At 52.7% G+C, this 15,497-nt stretch overlaps 1 protein-coding gene across 3 annotated transcripts; it reads left to right on the forward strand.

The window, feature by feature from the left end:
- Positions 1 to 267: 267 nt before the first annotated feature.
- Positions 268 to 14,253, forward strand: GABPB2 (GA binding protein transcription factor subunit beta 2). Of its 3 annotated transcripts, none has more exons than XM_082333007.1 (10): positions 268 to 338; positions 2,671 to 2,733; positions 2,992 to 3,134; positions 3,926 to 4,093; positions 4,246 to 4,440; positions 4,827 to 4,977; positions 8,014 to 8,127; positions 9,512 to 9,697; positions 11,188 to 11,321; positions 12,149 to 14,253. In XM_082333007.1, the coding sequence occupies exons 3-10, from the start codon at positions 3,021 to 3,023 to the stop codon at positions 12,434 to 12,436; spliced, it is 1,350 nt and encodes a 449-aa protein (XP_082189133.1). In that variant the 5' UTR covers positions 268 to 338; positions 2,671 to 2,733; positions 2,992 to 3,020; the 3' UTR covers positions 12,437 to 14,253. The 3 variants fall into 3 exon arrangements, with proteins under 3 accessions (XP_082189133.1, XP_082189132.1, XP_082189134.1); XM_082333006.1 differs by having other exon boundaries at positions 2,995 to 3,134; XM_082333008.1 differs by lacking the exons at positions 268 to 338; positions 2,671 to 2,733; positions 2,992 to 3,134 and adding an exon at positions 3,376 to 3,466.
- The last annotated feature ends 1,244 nt before the right edge of the window (positions 14,254 to 15,497 follow it).

The raw sequence follows: 15,497 nt of genomic DNA on the forward strand, positions 1-15,497 counted from the left end.
CCCCTTTTAGGGCTCCCCCCTTGCTCGCCGCCCTCCTCCAGGCCCCTGGGCAGGGAGGTGGCCGGGGAAAAGAAGGAGGAATCCGCTAAGCCCGCCCCGTGCCCCCTGCGACAGGGCGAGGGGAGGCCCAATCCGCCCTTCCGACGGCGGCGGCGGCGGACTCTTTTGTTGCCGTGCGGTATCCTTCCGCCGCCACCTCCCGGCCTCGCTTCCGCGTCGGCCATTTTGCGTGGCCGCGGCGGGAGGGGCGGGAACAGCCGCGAAGGGCGGGGGGAGAGCGAGGGGGCGGTGCTCGCGCCGGGAACAGCCGCGTGCCCCGGGGGGGCGCGAGCCGCCGCGTGAGTGGGGCTGGGGGCGGCGGGGGGGGACCGGGGAGGGGAGGGGGTGGAGGGACCCCCCGTGAGGGGTGGGGGGCTGAAAGGGGACCCCCGTGAGGGGAGGGGTTGGGGGGTGAAGGGGGACCCCCGGACCCGCGTGAGGGGAGGGGTTGGGGTCCCCCCCCGAGGGAAGGGGTGGGGGGCGGAGGGACCCCCCGTGAGGGGAGGGGTGGGGGGCTGAAGGGGGACCCCCGGACCCCCGTGAGGGGAGGGGTTGGGGGACCCCCCCCCCTCACCCCGAGGGAAGGGGTGGGAGGCTGAAGAGGGACCCCCCATGAGGGGAGGGGTTGTGGGTGAAGGGGGGCCCCCACGAGGAAGGGATGTTGGGGGGCTGAACGGAGAACTCCCATGAGGGGAGGGGTTGGGGGACCCCCCCCGAGCGAAGGGGTTGGGGGGTGAAGGGGGACCCCTGTGAGAGAAGGGGCGGGGGGCGAAGGGGACCCCCGTGAGGGGAGGGGGACTGAAAGGGACCCCCCCCCGAGGGGAGGGGTTGTGGGTGAAGGGGGGCCCCCACGAGGAAGGGATGTTGGGGGGCTGAACGGAGAACTCCCATGAGGGGAGGGGTTGGGGGACCCCCCCCGAGCGAAGGGGTTGGGGGGTGAAGGGGGCCCCCTGTGAGGGCAGGGGTTGGGGGACCCCTGTGAGGGGTGGTCTTGGGGGTGCGAGGAGCGGGGACCCCTGCGAGGGAGCAGTGCCGGGGGACGGGAACGGGCTGTCCCCCCCGCTGCGGGGGGCGTTTTGGGGGTCCCGTTGGGTGTCACTATGGGGGGGGAGGCAGGAGGGGCCCTGAGGGGGCTCCTGGCGTGGGACGGAGGGGCCGGGAGGGGGTGGGAGGAGGGACCCTCGTCAGGGGAGCGGGGGGAAGGGGCCTCCCGTCCCCGTCAGGAAGGGGGGCTCGGGAGTTTTGGGGGTCTTGAGGCAGGTCTGCGGAGCCAGCCCCGCGCCGGCTGGGGGGGTTGAGAAGCGTGCTCTTTCCTTTGGCCTCTGAAATGCAGCAAGGGGGGCTGGAGGAGTTTGTCAACACTAGGCCAAGCTGTGAACGCTGTAAATAACTTAAAGAAAACGAGAGGGAGCCTGAGACTTAAATCCTCCCTGAAAGCATCCAGCTGGGAAGAGAGCAGGAATGCGAGGAGTGGCCTCCAAATAATTAATGAGTGACAAAGGTTCAGGAGAAACTGACGGTTTTCGTTAATGATCCAGCTTCTCCTTTCTTTTCCAAACGCACCCAGAGTGGTGAACTCCCGTCTCGCAACTACGTAAGCTGGTGGTTAACTTTGTGAACGCAGAGCTCGGTGCAGCTAGTCGTGCCCGGAAAACATGCAAGCGTTTTCAGTGTGGGCAACGAGAAGGAACATGTAAAAAATATTCTCTGTCCCACGAGAAGTGAGAAAGAGGAAAATAAACCCAAACTGGAAAGTCCTAACAGGCAGAGGGGTTGTGGCAGTCAAACACGTGCATCGTAAATGCGTCCAAGGCCCTGATTGCGGGGCACGCTCCGAGGAACCGCTCTGGCTCTTGGCCTCCGAGCCTCGGGTGTCGCACGTAATAACCGCGCGCTTGGAAAACGCTGCGAGTGCAGGACGGTCTTGCAAAGTGAGATGCGTTCGTGGGGGGCGATGGTGCGGGCAGCGTATCCCGAGGGGACTCGGGGCGAGGTTTGCTGCTTGGCTTTACCCGTAGCCGGTTCTGCCGGCCGCTGAGGACAGGGTGGGATGTTGCTCTTGAAAGACCAAGAACTAGCAAGAAGCGGCGCTTCCCCGCTCTTTCCTGGAGCTGTAACTGAAGGAAATGGAAGGGAGAAAGGCAGTCGGGCCCCGGTGCCGCGGGAGTCGCTGTTAGGCTGGGTGGCACGGCGCCCGTCTGCACAGACAGACGTTCCTTTGTAGCTGCTTGCTGGACGTCGTACGTGAGTTAATGGCTAGGCTTTAAAGTCGGTCTTTGATGGGACTGGCCTACCAGCATAACCCTATTGTTGAGAAAAATGCTGTGGTTCACTGTTGCCGTCATTACGCTATGCTTTACGTAGCTTGGAATAAATAGAGACGCTGTTGTCCCCTACGTTGAGCGCAGCTTTTGGGTTCTGCTCCTTTTATGACCTTGAACAAGTCACTGGAGCTGCCGAGGTTTGTCTTATCCTCCACCAGCAGAGAACAGGGATAGTTCCCCCGTGCTTGGTCGCTAGTGCTGGGGTCAGAGAGAGCGTCTCGGAGATTAAATCATGTTCTTAAAGCGCTTTAAAAATCAAAGTGATGTTGTGCACGGAGTGTGAACGGCTTTGCCGTTGCTTTTATAGGTTCTGTTCTTGGAACTGGATCCACATGGGCAAGCCTTTGTGTCCGCGCAACGCGCTGTTGAGGTAAGCGGGATTTTGCAGGAGCTCGGGTGGCTTCTGGTGTCCGACCTGGTTGCGGGCTGAGCCTCGATGTTTGAAGGCACAGAACTGAAAAATAAGATCAGCGTTTATGCCTGTTTATTGATGGCGTTGGGCCTACTTCTGTATGGGAAGACGTCATGCCCGCTAGCCGGACAGATGGGCCTTAGTTGTACGGCGCTTTTAAAACATCTCTGCCTCACTGCTTTTTGTCTGTTTGTTTTCCATTTCTTGCTTTTAAAGCAGCTTTCGGCAAATCCTTGTTCCCATGTATGAAGATGTCCTTAGTGGACCTAGGGAAGAGGTTGCTGGAAGCAGCTCGCAAAGGCGAAGATGACGAAGTGCGAAAGCTGATGGCAAGCGGTGCTCCCTTCACCACTGACTGGGTACGGCGGAGGAACGGGCGGTGGATTTCCGTGTGAAACGGGTTGCGCGTGTGCTCTTTGGGGCTGAACCTAAAAGGTACAAATGGAAATTGCAGCGGTAGAACCAGAGTGTGGATTGGCAGACGATGCACCTCTGGATTGCCGTGGCGGGGCAGATTCCAGATGAAGCGCTGTAAAACCCAGGACCTTCCTCAGGCGGAGATGAAGTGGCGTTTGTGTAGAGAGCGATCTCTGCCTGACGCACGAAAGCGCCATCGTAGGTGCCGTGCTGTCCCGCACAGCCCCGTGTGCAGGGCTCGGTGCTTCAAAAAGTGCAGCTCCCAACAGCTGAGGTAACTGATGAGTCAGGTCAAACTGGAAGAAGTGTTAAACCTCTCAGCAATAGGAAGTTCTTTTAAGAATGCTTTATTTAATTGTTTAAACTCTCTCAATCAAGAAACTCATCTTTGGGGTTTTTTTTGTTTGTTTGTTTCCCTAAAAAACCAAAACCCTGGAAACAAACCAACGTTTGTTATTGGAAACAAATAACGTTTGTTATTGGAAACAAATAACGTTTGTTATTGGAAACAAATAACGTTTGTTATTGGAAACAAATAACGTTTGTTATTGGAAACAAATAACGTTTGTTATTGAATGTGCAGCCCCTTATTTCCCAGTGGAGAAAAGAAGGTTAAATTAATTTCTCCCAGAAGCTTTGTCGTTCTAATTACTGCCGGACATACACGTGGTGATTGCTGCGCCTGTCCTCTCTTGCTGCGAGCTGACAGTAACTCCTCTAAATTAACACGCAGCTCGGGACGTCGCCTCTTCACCTCGCTGCCCAGTACGGCCACTATTCGACGGCAGAAGTGCTGCTTCGGGCTGGCGTTAGCAGAGATGCCCGGACGAAAGTGGACCGGACGCCACTACACATGGCTGCGGCTGACGGACACACTCACATCGTAGAACTGCTAATTAGGGTAAGCGTAGTAAATTAGGTATCGCTTTAAGGCTGGCCGAAACGGCCCTTGGAGTTAAGTGTTGATGTCCCTGTTTAAACGCGAGCGCAGGCACCACCTTTAAGACGCCGAGAGAGGACGGCGCCCAGCCAAGCAACGCTTCTTTCTTTCAGAACGGGGCCGATGTAAATGCCAAGGACATGCTGAAAATGACCGCTTTGCACTGGGCGACAGAGCACAACCACCGAGACGTCGTCGAGCTGCTCATCAAGTACGGAGCTGATGTCCATGCTTTCAGCAAGTTTGATAAATCGGCTTTTGATATTGCTTTGGACAAGAACAATCCAGAGACTCTGGTAATGCTGCAGGTAGGTTGAGGAAGGAGAAACTTGTGGTAATCCTCTGACCCACGGCTGTATCTGCACTAGAGTGAGAGGGATCCGGCTGTGTCCGATGGGATCGTTTTCTGTTTGCAGAGAGAACTAGAAACACGGAGGTGGATGAGGTTGGTTTTATCTCTAGATGCACCGCTGTGTGTCCGCTAGGACTCGGCGGGTGATGGGGTTTTATTGCCGTGCATCTTGCGCGGTTGTAGCGTAAGTTGCCCATTTCAGGCGGCGGTTTTGTCGCAGCTTTTGCATTGGTGTCCCTGGCGTGACGCAGAGAGAAATAATCTGCCTCTCAAATGTTTCAAGGATGCCAGATACCACAGAAAGTGTGACAAACATGTGCCTGACCCCGCTCTCTTTCCTAGGAAGCGATGCAGAACCAGGTAAACACTCACCCAGAGAGAGCGGATCCCGTCACCAACACCGTGACTCTCACCTCACCGTTTATTCTTACGCCAGGGGAAGTTCTCAATCTCACCAGTCTCGTCTCTTCGGCAAACGCCAAAACAACCTCAGGTAAGGCTTTATGTGACCTTGAGGGGGAAAGACTCGAACAAAGTTGCTGAGGCCGCTTACCAGCAGAGGGCAGATGGTCATTTAGTAGAGGAAAAGCGAAATACAGCCAAACACACCCAGCTGCTCCTTCCTGCCCCGGAGTATTTGTGCCGTCGGAGGTAACAAAGCGGATTTCTGGCTGGTGTAAATAAAGGTGGTTCCACGGGAAGCGGCAGAGCTCTGCTGAGCTCAGCTGTGGGTCTGCTCCAGGTCTGATCCAAGCAACAGAGCTTGAGAAAATGAATTTGGCTGATTGCAACAGAGGAATAATGAGCATTATTGGCTGTGACAAATCCTGAGCGCTGCGGAGCGGCTGGGGAATGGTTTGCTTTGTTCTTTACTGGCTTCAAGAGCTGAATGAGTGTTTTGCTGTATATAAATGTTGAGTAAGGAAATTGCAGAATAAGCAGGTCTGTTGGGTATGCAGCTTACTCCTTATTTCTTCTGTCCCACAAGTTAGATGGAAACAATTAGGTTCCTCATTGTTCTGTGAGCCTTATTTTGGTGGGGAAAACACTTTTAGCTTAAGGCTGGGTGCGAATTCTTTTTGTGTAATTCCAGTTTTCATAATAACTCTTAAAGTGAATTTTCTGTACTTGGGGAAATCCAAACCATTGTTTCTTTTCAGTCTCAAGGAGGCTACTAAATGCAAGTTTTGTGAAGCTATTTGGCCTCATCCTGCAAACACTTCTGCATGTGAGTAATTCGTTGGTTAGTGGGACTGTTCACATGCGTGAATGTTTGCTTATTAGCTAGAGAGTGCTTTTAAAATCCCGGATGCTGATGTTCTGCAGTCCCACCCAGACCTCTCTGTCTGCGCCTGGCCACAGCAACTTCAGCAACGCTCCAGACGTTGCTCTCGAAGCTTTCGGGGCTGCTCGCAGCTTTGAGGCACTGACAAATCCTAATTTAGAAGGGGAAAAATGACCAAGAGTGTTCGGGTTCCGTCTGTGAGGAAAGCGCAGCGTGACTGGCGCACGACATCTTCAGCCAAGGGTATTCCACGGGCTCAGAGGGACGTCAGAGCCGGGGTTTTTATGCCCCGGGCGCGCTCTGGCCCCGGTCGGCGTCGCTGTCTCTGCGGTGGATCTGGCTCTGCCTGGAGGCCGGGTGGGAGTCGCGGAGGCCAGCGCCCTGCGGAAAGGCTGTTCGAAAACTGCTGACTTCCAACTTAAACGCGTTCGCAGCCGGTTTAGACCTTCTGGTGCCAGTGCAGCCCTTTAGTTGAAATCATTCTTCTTTTTGCATGCCTCCGTTGATGTGGAAGTCGGTCCTGTCCCCCCTCTGCCTTTGTTTCGCCAGGCTAAGCAGAACAGTGGCCCCGGGTCCCTTGAATCCATTCGTGGCGGCCGCAGGCAGCGCTCCAGATGAGCTCTGCAGCGGCCTTGTAAATCCCCCTCTCGCTCCGCACCTCTCCTCATGTATCCTGCAGCGTAATCGCCTTTTTCAGTGCCACAACGCGGCGGTGGCTTATTGTCCACGTGCGACTGGACTAAAATACCCTGGGTTTTTCCCCCCACGACGCTTCAAGCACCGGTAACAGCCGGTCAGCGTGAAAATAGCCGGTGTGTCCCGCTCTAGGCCACGTCAGGAGGTTTTTTTCCTCATTTCCCACAAGAGGGCATCAGCGACTGTGCCTTCATTATCACAAAAATCTCTTATTTAACACTTATAGCTAATAATTGTTCTCTCTCTCAAATTCCTTATGTCTTCTGTTATTGAAAAAGTTTTAAAATGGGAATAAATATCTTTAGCTGGTCTGAAGAAATCTGTTTACAAGCTGCTGCAAACAGTCACTAGGCCTGCGGTATTTTCACGTGCTTGGCCCACGGCCTTTTGAAAGTCTTGTTCTTTGAAAATAAGTCTCTCTCTAACCGTTGTAAAATCAGGAGCCAGTGAGAAAGAGAGAAAATAGGTTGCAAGGGTTAAGGCGGGGGAACTTTAGATGAACTTCCCTCTGTGTGCTTATAATCTATTTATCTACGCTGGCAATGAGGTACAGGATCCTTTTTTTTTTTTTTTTTAAAGAGGAATTGTGGGTTCTGTGCGCTGAGTTTGCGCCCGTTTAGTTAATTTCCTGTTCCATTCTTATTAAGCCTGCCTTTGAATAGGGGTTACTGTGGTCAATTGGAGGAAGAAACATTGTTTTTTGGAACCCAGAAGACTTGCTTATCTCATTCAAATCAATACCCCATTGCAGCAACCGTGGCCTTTCCGTTACTGAACCTGAGCGGGGAGGAAGAAAGGACCTGTGCGCCCAGCACACGCGGCCGATTTCTGCATTTGAGCAAAGGCTCTGTTAGCTGACGTGTGCTAAAACGCGTGGTCTGTGAAAGAGCGCTGGAGACTGTACTTGGAGACGTTCCCAACTGAGGAAGAACTTGGGTGCTGTAATTCACTCGTAATAGCAAGCGAGTTTAATATATTCTTTAGGTTTTGCAATTTTTGAAAGTTCCAGTACGAGGCGAAGCCAGGTAATTACGTGCGTAGCAACCGCTCCGCACCACGTTAGAGCAGTCAGACTCCAGCGCGTCTGTGAGTGTCGTCAGGCGGCGTGGCTGCATCTTGAAAAGCCGTCCACGTCTCCAGCTCGGAGCGCGGCATGCCAAGTAGCCCGGCAGACAGCCTGCCTTTCTCTAGCTCTTACAATAAAGCTGCAGCAAATCGCTTCACGTTTGCTGTTCTTTTTGTTACGCGATGCAGAAATCACTTAAGGAAATATTGGCTTTAAATTCCATTAAAATTATCGTAACGTTTTTGGAGTGGGTATGGTCTGTCCTGAAGTAGTATCGAAGCCCTTTTTACAGTTAGCAGAGGCATCTCTCATGAAAAATGATCTGTACCACCTCCCCCTCCCCATTGACCCTTGGGAGCCCAGAAAATACTTCGTAGCCGATATGGTGATCTCTAGATGGCAGAGCCGTTGCATTCTGACTGCTTTATCCGCTGTTTAGATCTGGCAGGTCCTGACAGTTTGCCCTCGTCTTTCCCAACCAGGTGACTCGCACGTCTCTACGGTGCAGTTTTCCAGCTCAACCACCTCCGTGCTTGCCACGCTTGCGGCCCTCGCCGAAGTATCGGCGCCGCTTTCCGACTCGGACAGAGCCGCAGGTAGGGGAAGCGGGCCGGGTGCCGGTGTCTGCGTAGGTCTAGTGAGCATCTTCCGAGGAAACTGGAGGAAATTTAACGCGTGGAAGTGACTTTTCCTCCTTTCAGGGTGAGGAAGAGATGAGGGTAAATATTTGTGAAGCAGTGGGTTAATTTTGTTTGTTTGTTTATTTAACCCCAGTTCAAACTTACTTAAGAAAACAGCAGCTGTTACCAATAGAAGTAACGGACTTGTTATTAACCAGCGTGTCTGACGCTGACGTCACAGCACGGTGCTGCTGACGTCACAGCACGGTGCTCTTGATGTGCTTTAAGTTACATAAAAAAGAAAAAAAAAACCAACCCCAACACCCAGTGCTTCAGAACATATATTTACTTTGATATATAGACGTAGATAAATATTTGTTTAAGAAAGGAATTGTCTGCGATGTTTTCTCTCCCCAGTTTGCTGTGAACTGTTGGTAATCGACAAAGGTTTGGGGTCTCTTGAGGCTCTGGTAGCTTTCTTACGGAAAGGTTTGGGCGTGTTTTGTGTCTGGGGTTTTTTAATGATCTTTTATGGTATGTTTGTAGAGTGTAATGTTTGACCTTTAATTAACTTCAGATTTAGAAGTCTGATAAAGTTAAAGTTTATGTAATCCTTTCACCTTGGAATTAATTTACTTCCCCCAAAGCTAAGCCTTTTTTCCTAAAATCTAGAGACAAGCAACTTGACTTCTTTAAGCTGCCTGTGCCACACCACCGATTCCTTGACCTGCGGTGCTTGAGTGTTTTCCTCTGGCGCCCCGAGCGCGTGTAGCAGGTCACATCCCCTCTGTTTCCTGCGCTTGCAGCGTACGCCGGGAGCAGGATGCAGCCGAGGGTTTGCAATCCTGATTATTTGTGCGAGCCGTAAGTCGCGCAAAAAGCGTCCCAGGGAGTTGAACGGGGCTGCGGTCATCCGGCCAAGCTAAACAGCCTCCTCGTGGTCGCTTTGGCCGTGCTCGTGTGGACGAGGCTCTTGAGGCACGCAGCTTTTTGCGTGCGGTTTGTCTTCGTTAGAGCTGGGGGAAGGGTCAGGGAAGGAAGCTTTGCAGAGCCAGCTCTGCTTAACAGCTGCCTCCAGCTCCAGGCTTTTGAATTTAATTAATACGCCTGCGCGCTAGCACTAACTAATTCACACAAAACATGCTGGTTTTACTCTAGAAGACTTGTTTTGCTAAGGTGTAGTGGATTTTATTTTCTTTTCCCTACTAAGACTTACTGTATTTCCAGATTGTTTGTCATAAGAAGGCATCCCAGGAGCCTCAAGCTGCGTGCTTGAGCTCTTTCACTAGACTTCAGTTTGTATTCAAGGAAGCGAGAAGGAAATGCTGACTTGTTTTTGGCGCTTACTTTATTTCTCAAGGTAAGACGGAGGAAATAGTGGAAGCAAATTCTGTCGATTCTGCCATACAACAAGTGGTTGGCAGCGGAGGGCAGCGCGTCATCGCCATTGTAACAGACGGAGTTCCCCTGGACAGCCTGCAAACAGCCATCCCCGCCGGCGGCCTCAGCCAGCCCTTCATCCTAACCGTGCAGGATGGGCAGCAAGGTAAGGAGGAGCTGAACTTGGAAGGCAGCGCTGAGGATTAACTTCAAAAAGAAAAAAACCCAACTGCTGCCTGTGAACCCCCGCGAGCCCCGCAAGGCCGGCGGCTGGTGTGATCTGGCTTGTCGACGCCGCGGTGTAACAGATCCGTGCCTGACTGCTGGGCTGCAGGGGGAGTTAAAATGTCTGTGTGACTTACGTCAGCGGTAGAGCTTGCCAGCAACTTGGTTATAGCTTAATTCACGCTGCTACGCTTTAATGTTTTGGTCTTGGCGTTAAAACCAAACACCTTCGGTAGAACGTTGCGGGAGGAGGAACGCCGAGGTAGCCGTTGTCTCTGTGGCAGCCGGGCAAAGACGATTCCTTTATCTCGTGGCGAACTTCCCGGTCTGGAGTAAATCACTCTGCCGATGAAACTGCAACCTGTTACCTTTAGCCATCACTCTGTCGTTCTTACAAAACTTAACATTAGGCCAGTAATACCAGCTTAAATAGACCTTTTCCTCCCGTAACTCCAGTTATACTGCCTAGGGCAATACAATCTATCAGTTTTACAAGGCAAATGTAAATCGTGTTCGGTAAAGCAGGGCAGAGCTCCAGAGTGCTCATACAGTGAATTTTTGTTTCCTCAAGGGATGTAATTCGTCAGCCTTGTCTACTACCGACAGTTCTTTGAGCGTGTCCTAGGGATACTCGATCGTTTGGATTAACGCTGGTGCGGAAAAAGAGGATTAGGAAGCAGAGCAGCTCTCCTGTAACGTGCCTACAGTGTTACGGTGTGAGATAGGTCACATCAGTTCTGTCTGTTTATGGGCTTCATGAGTGAAAAGCAATTTTCTAAAGCTGTTAATTACTCAGAATTGTTTGCCAAGTTACTACAAATAATTCCTGGCTTGTAACCCTTTCTTAGTCTAGGGAAGACAAAGGGAGAACTGTTTGGGTAGAGCCACCTTCAGTAGCTCACGTGGTGCGTTTCTCCTCCTTGGTTGGACGAATTCTTGCTACTGCCTTCCCAAAGTGAAAACCCATGTTTGCAGATTTAAAATGTGTTTATTCTCTGGAGTATTTGCAGCTCTTGCATGCGCTTAAAGCTGATTCAGAGCTTAGCCACTGGGACTGTCTGTACTGGGAATTTTCGAGAAGAGCTTTCTGTTCCTCTTGCTTAGCCTGTCTTGGCGATTAATTGCGTTACGGAGGCATCAGAACGATAGTCTTTACCTCACATGTTTTCTAAGATGCAAGTCTTTGACTTTGGATTCTGTCAGCCCCGTTGTGGTCAGATACTCGAGTATTTCAGAGGCCTGAATAAAGAAATCTGGAAGCCCGGTCCAGAGTTTCCCTCCTCTCCAGGAAGGCTTTGGCACTGCCGATCCACAGGTCTCTCTTTCTCCCAGAACCACGCTGACGCGCTGACTTCAGAGGAGTCTTTTGGGAAACAGCTGTGCAAAAGCATGTCTCGCACTGTATAACTTGTCACCTTTTTAATTTTTCAGTTTTAACTGTACCTGCTGGTCAGGTTGCAGAAGAGACTGTTATCGAAGACGGAGATGACGCAGGAGAGGAAGAAAAGCCACTGGCCAAGAAGCAAAAAGTGGAACAAGGTGTAGATGACTCCAAGGAAGACAAGGTAGATACTCCTGCTTGTAACTCTGAGTGCCGCCGACTCCTGCGTGTTCCTCTGCTGTCCTGAGGATGTCGGGCGCCTGGCCCGCCACAGCCGTCTCAGAACAGAAAGGAGCTGCGCCCTGCTCGGCTGAGCCCGGGGACCGCTCCGTAACGAACTCTGCGGGGTGGCTCCCTGCTCTTCCCGCACGCGCTCCTGCGCTGGCAGCGAAGACGCAAGCGGTTGAGAGGAGCGATGCTCGGTTGAGAGTAGGTAGGAGGAGAAGAGCCAGCTGAATCACTCCTTGCTGTTTTGCCTGTGCTGAAGCTGTAGCTCAGGGTTTTTAGGTGAATCGTGGTCGTTTACTGAGATGATTTAGGATTTCCTGTAGAAGCACAACGCGCGGGCTGGGCGTAAGCCAAGTCCCAGCTCTTTGTAAAGCAGCAGAACGACTCCCCCATCACTCTGCTGGGGAGGAGGAACGTTCTTCTCGATTACCTCTCAACCTTCCAGCGCTAATAGCTCTTTATTTTTCTTGCTTCTTGGTTACACCTGCTTCCAACCTTTGAAATTCATCGCGGTGAGATGACGCGTAGCTTCCCAGCCCACCTCCCTGCGCGCGGTGGGGACGCCTGCCAGCCGGTGCATGCCTCCCTGTGTCCCGGTTGCCTCTGGTGAGCTGCGATGAGCCAGCCAGCTGAACAGAACGCGACCCAAGCACGTTTCTAGCGCCGCCTTAGAGCGTTTGGCTTTTGTAACCCCTGACTGTTGGGAGTGCTCGCGCACCCGGTTTCCTTCGCGTCGCAGCTTGGGCCTCCATCGTGGGCTCTCTCAACTTTTGTTTTCTGTAGGACAGCGTTGAAAGGGAAGCGCTGCAGCAGCAGTTGCAAGAGGCGAACCGGAAGGCTCAGGAATATCGCAGCCAGCTGATAAAGAAGGAGCAGGAGGCGGAGGAGTACCGGCTGAAGCTGGCAGCCATGGCGGGGCAGCAGCCCAACGGAGCGGAGGTGACGGCGCTCGAAGAGGTCGCCGGGGCTGACCCGCTTGTGGTAACCTCGGAAGACATCAAAGAATCGGTGCTGTCCATGCTGGAAACGGATCAGCCAACCGATATTGCTGTGGAAACTGTAACCTCCTAATCCCAGTGATCGACTGGGTTTTGTAGAGGAAAATAACTTCTTTTTTTGTTGTTTTCTTTTGTTAAATAAGGTGCTGTTGGCAAGCGGTGTTGAGAGCAGAGGGCTGTTGGCAAAGCCACCCCGCATAACTCTGCTTTCCGCACGGTGCCAAAAGGTGCTTTTAAAGCCTGACCTTGAGAGACTGGAAGCTTTTTAACAAAATTTTAGCCAGCGAGTGACCTGCCGGCTTATTTGGTGATGTCAATACCTGCATTGTTGGGGAGTGGAAGAGAAATACCTCCTTGCCCAAGCAGCTGGTATTAGCTCCCAGCTGCCTGGAAGTTCCAGCACTGACCACAGACTTTCTGCAGCGGCCTGGGGTGTTCGCTCCCTTCTGCGAAGTCGAGTGACCGGATCTGCACCTTCGGGAGAAGCAGTCTCTTGGGGTGCCGCTTTAAAATCCTCAGAGGCGCGGAAGGGATTTCCCCCTTCAGCTAGAAAGGGAATGACCTGTTCTTTTCCTTCCAAAACCATGAATCTTTTCGATTGAGGCAACCTTCAATGCAAGAGCAAAGGCCGGGCTGAACGTCTGTCAGCCGGAGCGTTTCGCGCTATCAGGGAATACTACGCTTCGCCCTCCTTGTTTCGGGAACAATTTGGGGGAGCTCTTCGTCAGACCCCTTAACCGCCCAAAGGGGTCGCCAAAAATTCCTCCTCGATTTTATGCTATTTAGTGGAATGTTCTCTTTGACGCTCCTGCGCTGAACGGGAGCGTTAACTGATCATATATGCAAAATATACGCGCGGCGGCGGCTGCAAGACAGCTTGGGAGCGGAGTTGTCTCTGGAGATACATATGTCACTCTTTCTTACTAAACAGCTTTTATTTTTAAAGATACTAAAACCTTTTTTAACAAGTAGCTGATCCTGTTACTGAAATGTCCGCATTTTTTTTACTCTTTGCAGGCCTGTTTAGTGCAGGGATCCGGTTAGTGCAGGGCAGCAGGGGGATCAAGACAGCAGGGAACGGACTGGGAGCACCCCGAGTAATCGCGCAGAGCTTGATAATGAAAGATTATCAAGTGACGTCTAGAAAAATACCATAAACAAGTGGAGTTTAGAGAAATGCCGTCACGCGGGCTGTGCTGTCGGTCGCAAAAAGGTTTTAAGGGCGAGGAGTGGCTTGCAGCGCCGAGGCCCTGGCAGCTGGCCTGCGCTCCGAGAGTGTCTTCTCGCAAGATAAAAACCCATAGCTCTTGTGGCGCGTAGTTTATTGGTTTGGGGGTTTTTGTCCCAGTTTTGTGACCGCTGGCGGGATTCAAGGGATAATTCAGTGTCATGGTCCTTGCGTTGCGTTTTTCCCTGGTATTTCCAAGCGTGTCCAGATAATACGGTTTTCTGGGGCTTCGGGTACTGCCTTTGTTACCGTTTCTTTGCCGATAGATCAGTCCCGTAGTGTGACGTCAGAGACGTAATACGGACTAACGATTCCTAAAGGTATGAACGTACGGTCACGGCTCCGAAGGAATTTCTCGCCCCAAGAGGAAACCGCTTCTCATCCTAAAATCCGTCAGTTCCTGGAGGCTGGGCCTGAAAGGAAGGTGGGATCTGCCGAAATCCCGCCGCCGGCGCCGTTCCGCAGCGTTCCGCGGTTGGGTTCGCTGCCGAGCGGTAGGAGAGGAGGGCTGGCGTGACTGTTACTGTAACGGCTTCCTCAGACTTGCTGCGTTTTGAGTCTAAGTGCATTTATTTATAACCAGTGTAGCTATATTTATAAATAAGACTTTTTTTATCTTTTTCCAAAAGATGTTTTTCGATAAAGGCTTTAATGATTATTTTTTATGAGTGAATGTTTGGAGAGAGTCGGTTCCTTGTTATTGATTCCTTCGGCGTTTCCTCGCTAACTTCAAGCCTGCGTTAAGTTATTTTCTTGCGCTCCCCAGAACACCGACAATTTGGGTCTGTTTGAACTAAAAATCCACGTCGGAGCGTTCGAGACGGCATTAAAGCAAAGCCAGGCCGATTCTTCCAACACGTGGAAGTGTTTACGGCTGTAAAGGGACGCTGTCAGCGTGGGCTTTCACCTTTTGCCTCAAATTTGTGCTTATTATTTGTAAATTTGAAGAGCTCGGCAGCTGTAGTGCAGATAAACGCTGTGTTGTGCCTCCGACAGCACTGCCATTCGCGTTCGTTTCCATCCTTCCCCTGAAAAGGATCGGTTTTGCCAAAAAGTCCCTTCAGCTGGGGAACAACCTTCCCCTTCAGAAGAGGAGGGGGAAAAAAAACCAAAAACCCCGTGGCGCTCCCGGTGCCTGGATTTGGTTTGTAGAGTTGGAACCAATAAAGCCGGCAGTGTTCTTCCCGCTGCGCCTCGGGCGGGGGAATCGCACGTTAGTTTTATTTTTAGAAGCGTACGGGGTCTGAACAAAGCCGAGAATTTGATCTCTGCCCGGCATTTAGAAAGAATTTAAGCCCGGCTGCAGCCTCTGCTCTGGCACAGAAAGGAGCGGGAGCGTTTTACGCCCAGAGCAGCAGATTTTTGCTTGGTGCGTAGTGGCCGTGGCAGCGTAGGGCTGCTGCGAGCGGGTCAATAACCTCCCACGGGAGCCCGGGCCGCGTTCTGCCGCGTCAGGGCTTTTCTCACCCGCGCCTTCTCCAGACTCGCGCCGCCGTCACCGGCCAGCGCGGCGTCTGACGAGGCCAAAGGCCGAACGCGCCCCTTCCCTCTCGCAGGCTGCGCTCTTATCGGGGCAGAGCAGCCCGACCTCCCCTCCGCCGCCAGCTCGGGATCGCATCGCGGCGGGAGACCCCCGGCCGGCTTCCCGGTGCCACCCGAGTCGCGGTCTCGGGAGGGACACGCGTTGTTTCCCCGCGCTGGTGGCGGTGGCACGGCGTTGGACGTCCCTTTCCCTCTCGTTCGCAGCAGCCAGCTCTACCCGCTTTCCATTATCCTAAATCGGAAGCAGGGCGTTGTAAATCCGGTGGGGATGAGCGGAGGAGGTCACGGAAACGCGACTAAATCCTCTCCGGACGAGCCCGACGGGGAGTAGCGGACCCCGGGAGTCAGGCCGAGCGTGGCCCGG

This window comes from Platalea leucorodia (genome assembly GCF_965183815.1).
Source record: "Platalea leucorodia genome assembly, chromosome: 24".
Taxonomy (NCBI): domain Eukaryota; kingdom Metazoa; phylum Chordata; class Aves; order Pelecaniformes; family Threskiornithidae; genus Platalea; species Platalea leucorodia.

What these genes read in the sequence shown, in the direction of transcription:
- GABPB2 (XM_082333007.1), top strand. Translation starts at nt 3,021, where the DNA reads ATGAAGATGTCCTTAGTGGACCTAGGGAAGAGGTTGCTGGAAGCAGCT. An exon ending in CTCCCTTCACCACTGACTGG is followed by an intron (nt 3,135 to 3,925) that starts GTACGGCGGAGG and finishes ATTAACACGCAG; the next exon opens with CTCGGGACGTCGCCTCTTCA. An exon ending in CGACTCGGACAGAGCCGCAG is followed by an intron (nt 8,128 to 9,511) that starts GTAGGGGAAGCG and finishes TTATTTCTCAAG; the next exon opens with GTAAGACGGAGGAAATAGTG.